Source organism: Eleginops maclovinus, chromosome 24 (genome assembly GCF_036324505.1).
Source record: "Eleginops maclovinus isolate JMC-PN-2008 ecotype Puerto Natales chromosome 24, JC_Emac_rtc_rv5, whole genome shotgun sequence".
NCBI lineage: Eukaryota > Metazoa > Chordata > Actinopteri > Perciformes > Eleginopidae > Eleginops > Eleginops maclovinus.
The window spans coordinates 10,107,819-10,118,525 of NC_086372.1; the positions used below are offsets into that span (position 1 = coordinate 10,107,819).

General features: G+C 45.0%; 1 protein-coding gene across 3 annotated transcripts; it reads left to right on the top strand.

Moving 5' to 3' along the window:
* The first annotated feature begins 541 nt into the window (after positions 1 to 541).
* gucy1b2 (guanylate cyclase 1, soluble, beta 2) lies at positions 542 to 8,677 on the top strand. 3 transcript variants are annotated; one of them, XM_063877494.1, is made up of 18 exons: positions 542 to 665; positions 768 to 1,005; positions 2,596 to 2,722; positions 2,844 to 2,938; positions 3,344 to 3,504; positions 3,774 to 3,873; positions 4,003 to 4,148; positions 4,621 to 4,714; positions 4,845 to 4,948; positions 5,056 to 5,157; positions 5,369 to 5,462; positions 5,787 to 5,983; positions 6,102 to 6,225; positions 6,294 to 6,442; positions 6,861 to 7,007; positions 7,258 to 7,412; positions 7,527 to 7,708; positions 7,925 to 8,677. In XM_063877494.1, exons 1-18 carry the CDS (start codon positions 621 to 623, stop codon positions 8,098 to 8,100), a joined length of 2,436 nt encoding a protein of 811 aa, XP_063733564.1. In that variant the 5' UTR covers positions 542 to 620; the 3' UTR covers positions 8,101 to 8,677. The 3 variants fall into 3 exon arrangements, with proteins under 3 accessions (XP_063733564.1, XP_063733565.1, XP_063733566.1); XM_063877495.1 differs by lacking the exon at positions 542 to 665 and having other exon boundaries at positions 782 to 1,005; positions 2,649 to 2,722; positions 7,925 to 8,674; XM_063877496.1 differs by lacking the exons at positions 542 to 665; positions 2,596 to 2,722 and having other exon boundaries at positions 782 to 1,005; positions 7,925 to 8,673.
* Positions 8,678 to 10,707: the final 2,030 nt, after the last annotated feature.

A 10,707-nucleotide genomic window follows, 5' to 3' on the forward strand; every position in this document is an offset into this window, starting at 1 on the left:
TCTATACAGCAGGATTCAACATAATAAAGGTATGATATTTTTTAAGGGCCACATTAAATCAGGTGTAGGTTCGTTCCCCGGCTCTAAATACTACACTCTATTGTGTCCTTATTGTCAACAAATACTGACCCTAATACTCAGATTGGACCTTTTAGCCCCTCACTACAGAGTCTTAAGATGTGTACGCTCAATTAGTGTTGAATCATGATTGTTTCTGGAATACATTTCACATGTTGATTGTAATTCCTTCTACCTGACAGAACTTTTAATATGAATAAAGATTAACAACTGAAACTCGTATTAATTATAAATGGATTTTTTTCAGAAGTGAGAGCTGTTTGCAGCTGAGTGTAACGCGGTTGGGAAGAGGACCTCCAGATCTGAAGCCATGGTTTTCAGATGGCCCAGATTGAGTCCTTACTCCAAGTGAAGGAGTTCAAGTACCTCAGGGTCTTGTGTTCGAGTGAGGGGACATGGAGAGTGAGATGGGTCCGAGCAGCAGGAGCTTCACCACACCGCTGAGCCAGAAGGCAAAGCTCTCACTTTACCAGTCCATCTTCATCCTGCCCTCACCTTTGGTCATGACCTAAAGAATAAGATCGCGGATACAAGCAGCTGAAATGGGTTTCCTCCGGACGGTGGCTGGCAGCTCCCTCAGGGATAAGGTGAGAAGTTCAGGTAGTTTGGGCAGCTGAGGATGTCACAAACAGGAAACCCCGCCTGGATGAGGATGTTCGCTGCTAACAAAATATTGCCTCCACAACCAGGCCCCCTCCTATACCTCAACCACCTGCTCCTCCAACACACTCCTTACCGCACCCTCCTCTGACACCAACCTCCTGTCTAAACCACACAGGACCAAGCAGTGGACCTGGGGGGACAGAGCCTTTAACATAGCTGGGGAGAGGAGGGGGGAGAGGGTGAGTAAGAAATGTGTTCCACATGATTTGCAGCAGTGTAGGCGAAGAAGACCTCGACAGGACATCATCGAACACGGCAGACATGGTGAGCGTGTCTTCATATTTTGACAGATGACCTGGGGGGGACACTAACGAAGACCTTTACTGCTCCATTTGAAACCTGTAACATTTCCAATAAATGTGGACACTGCAAATATTAGGTTATTTGGTACGAGGGGGGTTACAAACTTTTAGCTGAGCCAAGTGAATCTTAACAGTGTTTCCAGCCATATCAGCAACATTATGTAACCGTGATCTCTACAGATACTCACAGGAGGGGGAAGTACTCTGAGCTTTAGCAAAAGTAGAAGTACTCTGAGCTTTAGCACAAGCAGAAGTACTCTGAGCTTTAGCAAAAGCAGAAGTACTCTGAGCTTTAGCAAAAGCAGAAGTACTCTGAGCTTTAGCAAAAGCAGAAGTACTCTGAGCTTTAGCAAAAGTAGAAGTACTCTGAGCTTTAGCACAAGCAGAAGTACTCTGAGCTTTAGCAAAAGCAGAAGTACTCTGAGCTTTAGCAAAAGTAGAAGTACTCTGAGCTTTAGCAAAAGCAGAAGTACTCTGAGCTTTAGCAAAAGCAGAAGTACTCTGAGCTTTAGTAAAAGTAGAAGTACTCTGAGCTTTAGTAAAACTAGAAGTACTCACATCTTTAGTAAAAGTAGAAGTACTCTGAGCTTTAGTAAAACTAGAAGTACTCAGATCTTTAGTAAAAGCAGAAGTACTCTGAGCTTTAGCAAAAGCAGAAGTACTCAGATCTTTAGTAAAAGTAGAAGTACTCAGATCTTTAGTAAAAGCAGAAGTACTCTGAGCTTTAGTAAAACTAGAAGTACTCAGATCTTTAGTAAAAGTAGAAGTACTCTGAGCTTTAGTAAAACTAGAAGTACTCAGATCTTTAGTAAAAGCAGAAGTACTCTGAGCTTTAGCAAAAGTAGAAGTACTCTGAGCTTTAGCAAAAGTAGAAGTACTCAGATCTTTAGTAAAAGTAGAAGTACTCTGAGCTTTAGTAAAACTAGAAGTACTCAGATCTTTAGTAAAAGCAGAAGTACTCTGAGCTTTAGCAAAAGTAGAAGTACTCTGAGCTTTAGCAAAAGTAGAAGTACTCAGATCTTTAGTAAAAATAGAAGTACTCTGAGCTTTAGTAAAACTAGAAGTACTCAGATCTTTAGTAAAAGCAGAAGTACTCAGAGCTTTAGCAAAAGTAGAAGTACTCTGAGCTTTAGAAGTACTCTGAGCTTTAGCAAAAGTACAAAGTACTCAGATCTTGTACTTGAGTAAAAGTAGAAGTACTCAGATCTGTACTTGAGTAAAGTAGAAGTACTCAGATCTTGTACTTGAGTAAAATTACAAAATACTCAGATCTTGTACTTGAGTAAAGTAGAAGTGAAGTAAAGGTGCAGCTAGTTGTAATGGCTGTGTATACTGCAGGGTAGCTGCTGGATTTACTGCAGGTGAACTACAGTCTGATCTAAGGGTCATTATATTTACCATCAGTAATCCAGATCTGTAAAGAAACTAAAGGTACTAAATAAATGTAGTGGAGTAAAAGTACACCATTTACCTCTGAACTGCAGTGAGTAGAAGGAGAAAGTAGCATGACTCTTCTGAGCAAAATGCTATCTAAGATTATACCTATTTTAAGAGCTTGAAAGCTGTCGTAGCTTCACTTCTCTGGATGACGTGTGTTCTCTGCAGTACGGCTTCATCAACAGCTGCATGCAGTCTCTGGTGATGGAGAGGTTCGGTCAGGAGACCTGGGACCAACTGAGGTCAGGGCACTTACACACATGGACATTATAATGGGCCGCAATGTCAGGATTAATCTGAGATCTGTGACCATGTTGACAGTTTCACGTACCAGTTCCGATAAGGGTTACGGTCTCTCCACAGCTCCCTACCAGGGGTTCCGGATTCCTTCATGACGTACACGGTGTATGACGATATCCTGACCATCAGCCTGGTGCAGGAGGCCTCCTCACTGCTGGGTGAGAGTTCAAATTCCTCTGTTCCCTTTTGTTGCTGTTCACTGAAATAGTATTCTATTTAAGGTCCACAGAAACATCATAAGGTTTACTTCACAGAAAGGGTTTCTGCAGGACCGTTACATTATGTATACATCATATCTGGCAGAGACTTTGACAGATAATGAAACTCGAGCCCCCTGGGCACAGATGTGTCAAAGACAACAAGGATTGTTTACTCGGGGCATGTCAACAGCTACTCCCAGAGCTCTGATTACCTGGACTGTGCAGACGTTTGGGAATATCCTCTAATTGAATACTTGCTTACTGCCAATGCTGTAATAAGACAAACATGTGCACTGGGAGACCTGACTGCGACACGATGAGGGATGTTTTGTTATTTATCCGTATCCTCTGTATGTGTTTCAGGTGTCTCTGCTGAGGTCTTGCTGAAGCTTTTTGGAGAACACTTCTTTGCTTTCTGTAAGAACGCGGGCTATGACACCATGCTGAGGACACTGGGAGGAAATCTGAGCGAGTTCATTGGGAATTTAGATTCTCTCCACAGTTACTTGGCTCTGTCCTATCAGGTAATGTGTGTCATTACTCCTGTGAGCCAACGACTCAGCAGGGCATACATAATTCCATTGCCAAGGTTGGAATTGTGCTCATGGTTGGTTGTTTCATTAAATGTGAGGGGGAGCGAAGCAGGTAGGACCCCCTTGCAGGAAAATACAGGTTCAAACCCCCCCCAAAAAAACCCTTCATTTCAAGGCTAATAAGACCGGAAGTCTCTCCGTCTTGAACGAATCCCACAGCGCTGTTGTTTGTCTGTTTGTTGTTATTTTTGGTTTTAAAGGCAATGAATGCACCGTCTTTCCGAGTGGAGATGATGGACGATGGGAAGATGCACCTTCACTACTACTCCGACAGGAAGGGCCTGTACCACATCGTCCCTGGTAACACAAACCACCCTTCCTCATGCACTGCAGAGGGATTTATTGCAGTGGCAGAGAATACCGAAGTGGATTTTTCACAATAGGTGACCCATAAGTTTCCCACCTTCCCATTCCTCCACCTTGCTGCAGGTATCATCGAGGCGGTGGCCAGAGATTTTTTTGATAGTGAAGTGACCATGACTGTTCTCAATCAATCAGAGGAAGACGAGCGGACGGGGAAGAAGGAGCATGTTGTGTTTCTGGTCGAACAGACGAAACACATCCATCATAGAGGGGTGGGTGATGGTCCATGGTCTTTTTCTATACAACCTTTACCCATAACCCTTACCCATGAGTTCAAAATAGAAGGACTTTACCAGGCATCACAACAGGACCTTGTTTTACAGTAACCCTACAGTGGGGCTCAATGGCAGCTATAGAAAAGGAAGCAGCTTGAAATGCCAAACTTGGTACACATGATCTGTGGGAAGAGAACATCCTCCCAAAGTTGGTGACTGTGCCACTTATCTTTTGGGAGTTATATGAGGCTCATACCATTTTTGCTACAATGAGTGTCAATGACAGCTACATCGAAGGAGGGGGCTGGAGGGGCCACACTTGGTACAGATGAGAGGAGGGAGAGGACCATCACACACGACTAGCACTCACCCTTCCAGAGTTATATGAGGATCATACCCTTTTTATTCTGGTTATCAGCCCTATACCCTAAATCTGAACCCTGACATGTGTATTTGATTTCCCCGGCAGGCGTTACTAGGAGCAATGAGGGAGCGGTGTGTGTCACTGGCTGGGGGAAAGCGCGGATGGGACCTGATCAGAGCCGTGGTTCCCTCAGAACAAGGTGCATTTCACAAGTTTAACACTAGAATCATAACTGTCACAACCTTACTGTTCTATCTGCCCATTCAGTTCAATAGATAGTATTCATATCTTATTTATCTCTTGGATATATATATATATTTACCCCCCAGGAAGCCTCCAGTGCACCTTCAGTCCATGTTACCCCAACAAGCTGTGGGTGGAAGAGAAAGCGTTCTGCAATGCGTTTCCCTTCCATATCGTCTTTGATGAGCATGTAAGGATCTGTGTGCTTCAGAAGCTAACCCTAACCCATTAGCACAGTGTTAGGGTTAGCTGATACCTTGCCACCTGTCTGTCTCTCTCTGTTTCCACTCTGTTCAGCTGCAGGTCAGGCAGACGGGGGTGAACATCCAAAAGTTTCTCCCAGGTCTCCATGCCAGAGATCTAACGTTGGACCAATACTTCACCATCATTCACCCACAGGTAAACAAGTCACAGAGCCAAGAGTTTAGAAAGGTACAACGGATAAAAGATACGAAAAGTGGATTTTAAATAATAGATGACCTTGAAAAGACTCACAGCCTTATGTGTGGGATACTTCAGTCCCACCTCGTGATTAAACGCAGCAGAGCAGAGAGGACAGGAGATAGGCAGTGTGTGATCGTATCGCTCAACGTCTGTCTTTCTTCTCCAGGTGACTTTCACCATCGAGAGCATCAGGAAGTTCATCAACAGTCAGTTTGTCTTGAAGAGCAACAAAGACAAACACACCACTCTGAAACTGAGAGGTGGGTTCTTATGAGCAGTACCACCACCCAACCCCACCCAGATCTGTGTTATCAGGGGGCCATTTTAAATATGTAAAATGACTAGTGGCATGTGAGGAAAGGTAATCCGTAGGATCCGAGTATCACAACATTAAAGTTTAGTCTGATTACTTTCTGTTACTGTTTAATCATGACAAATGCAATGCAAATCAATCAAAGATCAAATAGATAGCATTAAAAGGCTTTTTATTTGTGTTGTGTAAGACAACAGAACAATGTCACCCTAAAAACACTACAAATATATCAAGCAGAATGCTCCGTTACCGTAACGCCTCTGGTCTGCAGGTCAGATGATGTGGATGGAGTCTCTCGGCTGCATGTTGTACCTGTGCTCTCCCAAGCTGCGGAGCCTCCAGGAACTTCAGGATGTGGGCCTCCACCTGGCTGACCTGGCCCAGCACGATGTCACCAGAGACCTGGTTCTCCTCAACCAGCAGCGCCTGGCTGAGATGGAGCTCACCAACCAGCTGGAGAGGAAAAAGGTGGGAACGCAGCTTTAAGTCGATGGAGTCGGGTTAAATAAAGTCTGGCAGATTAGGAGGCCTGTCCCCCAAAAAGGCTTTAATAAATCAGATTTGTTGCGCGTGTGTTTGTCTCCAGGAGGAACTGAGAGTGCTGTCCCGCCACCTGGAGGTGGAGAAGGAGAAGACGGAAACTCTGCTGTACGCTATGCTGCCGCGACACATAGCCAATCAGCTGAAAGACGGGAAGAGCATAGAAGCGGGTCAGTCCCTCAGTCTCAGTATAATCCTGAGTGTACACGTCTCATCTCAAAGTGTCCTCTCTTCCTAGGGGAGTTTGAGGTGTGCACCATTCTGTTCAGCGATGTGGTGACCTTCACGGACATCTGCGCTGCCTGCGAGCCCATCCACATCGTGCATATGCTCAACTCCATGTACTCCAAGTTCGACCGGCTCACCAGCATCCACGACATCTACAAGGTACAGTCGTTGCTTCAGTTTTGTGAAGGGCTGTCACACTGAAAGTACATCTACTGTATGTGCATGCAAGCCCTAGGGGGTAATGGTGAGGCTTCTGGCACCCAGAGAGCTATTTTCCTGAAGCTTCATAACTATACTTTATTGAAACCTAACAACGATCTTTGATGTAGTTACACTTGGAGTTAGATATCATGTATTTGTAATGAATCTTGCTTGTTATTGGATTTCTTTTAAATCCCTTATAGAATCCTTAACTTTTTTAATGATTGCAGCTGCTAAAAGCCAAATGTTTGAATAAGACGTGCATTAAGTTTGGTTTAAAAAGCAGAATGAGGTAGACTTATTCCATTGAATTAGAAAATATCATGAGCAACAACACACAGCTCAATCCATATTGGGCTTTCTTGGTTTGCTGCAGGTGGAGACGATTGGTGATGCATACATGGTGGTGGGGGGTGTCCCGGTCCCAACAGTGACCCATGCTCACAGAGTGGCCAACTTTGCCCTGGGCATGAGGATAGCTGCCCGAGAGGTCACCAACCCCGTAACAGGAACAGCCATACAGGTAGGATGATGATGATGTGCTGAATAGAGACACATCGGTCTGCAGGTTACAGTTTGGAATGGTGTGTGTGTGTGTGTGTGTGTGTGTGTGTGTGTGTGTGTGTGTGTGTGTGTGTGTGTGTGTGTGTGTGTGTGTGTGTGTGTGTGTGTGTGTGTGTGTGTGTGTGTGTGTGTGTGTGTGTGTGTGTGTGTGTGTGTGTGTGTGTGTGTGTGTGTGTGTGTGTGTGTGTGTGTGTGTGTGTGTGTTTCAGATCCGTGTGGGTCTGCACACTGGTCCAGTGTTGGCGGGGGTGGTGGGGGAGAAGATGCCTCGCTACTGCCTGTTTGGAGACTCGGTGAACACGGCCTCCAGGATGGAGAGCCACGGCCTCCCTGACCACATCCACCTCAGCACCTCCACGTACAGGTGGCTGTTTGTGAAATAGTAAAGTGAAGATGTGTTTTCACTCAGTGAGTAAGTGTTCAGAAGTACAGAGGCAGTAAAGTATTTCCGTTCGGTGTCCCCTCACCTCCCTTTCAGTGCGCTGAAGGATGCTGGGTTCACCATCCAAGAGCGCGGGCAGATTGAGGTGAAGGGCAAAGGCCTGATGACCACGTACTTCCTGCTGGGGAATCCGTCGGTGTCAGAAGAACGCATCATGGGTACAGAGGTCGGAGGGACCTGTCTGTATGGTGAGGACCTCCAGCTCCAGAGCACAACAGGTAAAGAACAACATATAGAAAGTAGTCAAAAGGTTGGACGGTGATGTGAAGTCTCCAGGGATGTGCGGTGGTACTGACAGAAGTCAAATAGGAGAAGTAGATCAACCACAAGTCTGACTGACAGTAGTGAGGATGAAGTGGCACATATGAGACATTACAGAGCGTTTGAAGGACCATTATTTACCTCCATTACAGTGTTTTTCATTTTTTATTCAGAGTCAGACAAAGAGCCTGACGGGAGAACAGACACTGTGGGAACAGACACCCCCCCGGAGCCCGGGCGAGATCCAACCCCTCCGTTTGCCTGGGACATCAGCCCTCCATATAAGCCCAACGAGAGCTGCATCACATCTGCAGGAAGTGAGAACAGCAGACTCTGCGTCCTCTTCTGATCTTCAGTAATGGACTCAAACCGAGCAAAGTTTGATATGCAATAATAAACAAATATAATAGATGCATCGCAAACCTGTAACTGTATCTAATGAAACATTTCAAAGCACCAAAATGTAAGAAAAAAGCCAAAACTTAAATGAACAACACCAAGTGAAGTTGTGAGACGGATAGCAGGGTCAGGGACCAAGCTATGAGGCAACTGGTGTTTAAAGGAAGTGCGTTTTAATTTACACAAAAATACAAAACAATATTATAAACCTAGAATCTTTATCCTCCCTCAGCCTCCTTCTGGGGGAGACTGTGATTTGAAGTTATTAGGTCACATCAAAGCTGGATTTTAAATACAAATATTCGTATTAAACACATGTGGTGCCGTGGAGCTGCACTGACACCTAGTGGACAAACACCAGAACTGCAGCATTAGCCAGGGTGCTTAAAAACCCTGCATTTTACCCTGAAGAATATTCATATTAAATAAAGGAAAATCCAATATAATGAGGTGTGTATGCTGTGTACAGACTAGTAGTCATTTTTAAAGACATTGAAATGTATAAGGTCACAGAGAAGCTATTGAAAAAAAACCTAACCCTGGATTTTCAATAAAAAGATGAATATTACATCAAATATACAGAGAGCAGAGGGCTGTGTGTGAGAGCACTGCTTTATTAGGGTGCAATTTTAGAAGTGACTAGAAATGGCACATAAGCACATGAATAATGTGAGTGTACACACACACACACACACACACACACACACACACACACACACACACACACACACACACACACACACACACACACACACACACACACACACACACACACACACACACACACACGCTCATACGCTCATACCGAGACTCTCTTCACTGTAGTGGGTTGTGTAAGAAGATAATGGCTGAGCCAAAATCAGCCCACTTCAATCCATAATGACACATGCTGTGTTTGTCAGAGGTGAGGCGAGTAGAGCAGTTCTTATGTAAGGCTGTTGACTCAAACACACACACACACACACACACACACACACACACACACACACACACACACACACACTATTACTCCTGCTCAGAACACTTGAACGTACGTTTATACATAAATACAGTATATATATATATATACACTGTGTGTGTGTGTGTGTGTGTGTGTGTGTGTGTGTGTGTGTGTGTGTGTGTGTGTGTGTGTGTGTGTGTGTGTGTGTGTGTGTGTGGGAAAACATTACGTACTGCTTTAGCACCCTAGACCTGGACCAACACAGGGTTCAGTGACTCGACCAAGGACAGTTTGGCATGTGGACTGCAGGGGCTGGGGCTCAAACTACCAACCCTCTGCTTTCCACTAAAGGCATCAGAAATGTTTATTTATTTGACCAGGTGGGGCGGAAACTGGGTTGTTATAGTTGATCCGAACAGAACAGTTACTTAATTGGTAAGTACAGTCGCACAGTTCACATACTATCATAGTTAATAATCAGGACCTTATGGCTGTTCGTGCACTGAAAAAATGAAACGCTGTCTTTAATTAAATCTATTCTGTCACCAGTTTTCACATAACTGTATTAGGGTTAGTAGAAAGCAATAATATCAAGTCTAATATTATTGCTTTCTATAACGTAATGCAGTTATGGTGGTGACAGCCCAAGGGCCTGATGCTCTGGGGGGTTCAACAAGGTAATGGGTTCCTTTTCTTAAAGGCTTATTAATTCACATAATAATCATCATCATCATCATCATCATCATCATCATCATCATAATACCATAACAAAGACAAATGTCCCATCCCAACACACTCCTGCTGAATGTGTGTGTTCACAGTTTGTCTTGGGAATGGGAAGGCAGTCTGCTGGGGTGGAGTATCGTGCAGCCAGCGTTCAGCCACATGTGGAGAATATTAACAGCAGGGACTGCTTCCTGTATCAGCATATTCCGACAGGCTCTGAGAGATTCAGCAGTGTTGCTTACTCTCGCCCTGCTGATAGATAAACTGACAAGCATTACACCTGCCAACCGTCACTGCCGTCCTCCTGCAAGAGCTGTCAGTCCGGTCCATGGCTGCTGATCGCACAGCTGGCTGACAGGGAGGCCCTCAGTAGACTCCTCTCTCGCTGTCCTAGCTGTGTGCAGTCTGAGCCTTCCTCAGTTCCGCCCGATTGCACACAGGCAGAGCTGTCTGTTCAGCGCTGACAACGCTTCAAACTCCGGTCTGCATTTGCTAAATATTTGTGTGCCTGATGATTTAAGTGGAAGACACTTCCTCCAATCTAAACTCACCTGGAACCGCAGGGAGATTATGTCGCCGAGCGTCAGCACAGAAACAGCAAAGGAGATGTATTCACTCTTTTCTTTACTCAACATCTGGATTACCTGTGAAGGAAAAACAGTAAAGACAACTCAGTGTTATCCCCGCTGGATACCAGTAGACCACCATATGACACCTGGGATTGTGTAGGTCCCCGTTTTGCGGCCCAAACAGCCCTGATCCGTCCAGGCATGGACTCCACTACACAGTGAGGATGGAGGCCTGTATTGTTAGCCTCTGTGGAGACACTCACAGGTGTCCTCACTTTTGACTAACGAGCCTCCCTGACAGAGAGCAGCAGACACAGAGCAG

What these genes read in the sequence shown, in the direction of transcription:
- gucy1b2 (XM_063877494.1), top strand. Translation starts at nt 621, where the DNA reads ATGGGTTTCCTCCGGACGGTGGCTGGCAGCTCCCTCAGGGATAAG. An exon ending in GCAGCTCCCTCAGGGATAAG is followed by an intron (nt 666 to 767) that starts GTGAGAAGTTCA and finishes CTCCACAACCAG; the next exon opens with GCCCCCTCCTATACCTCAAC. An exon ending in CGTGGTTCCCTCAGAACAAG is followed by an intron (nt 4,715 to 4,844) that starts GTGCATTTCACA and finishes TTTACCCCCCAG; the next exon opens with GAAGCCTCCAGTGCACCTTC.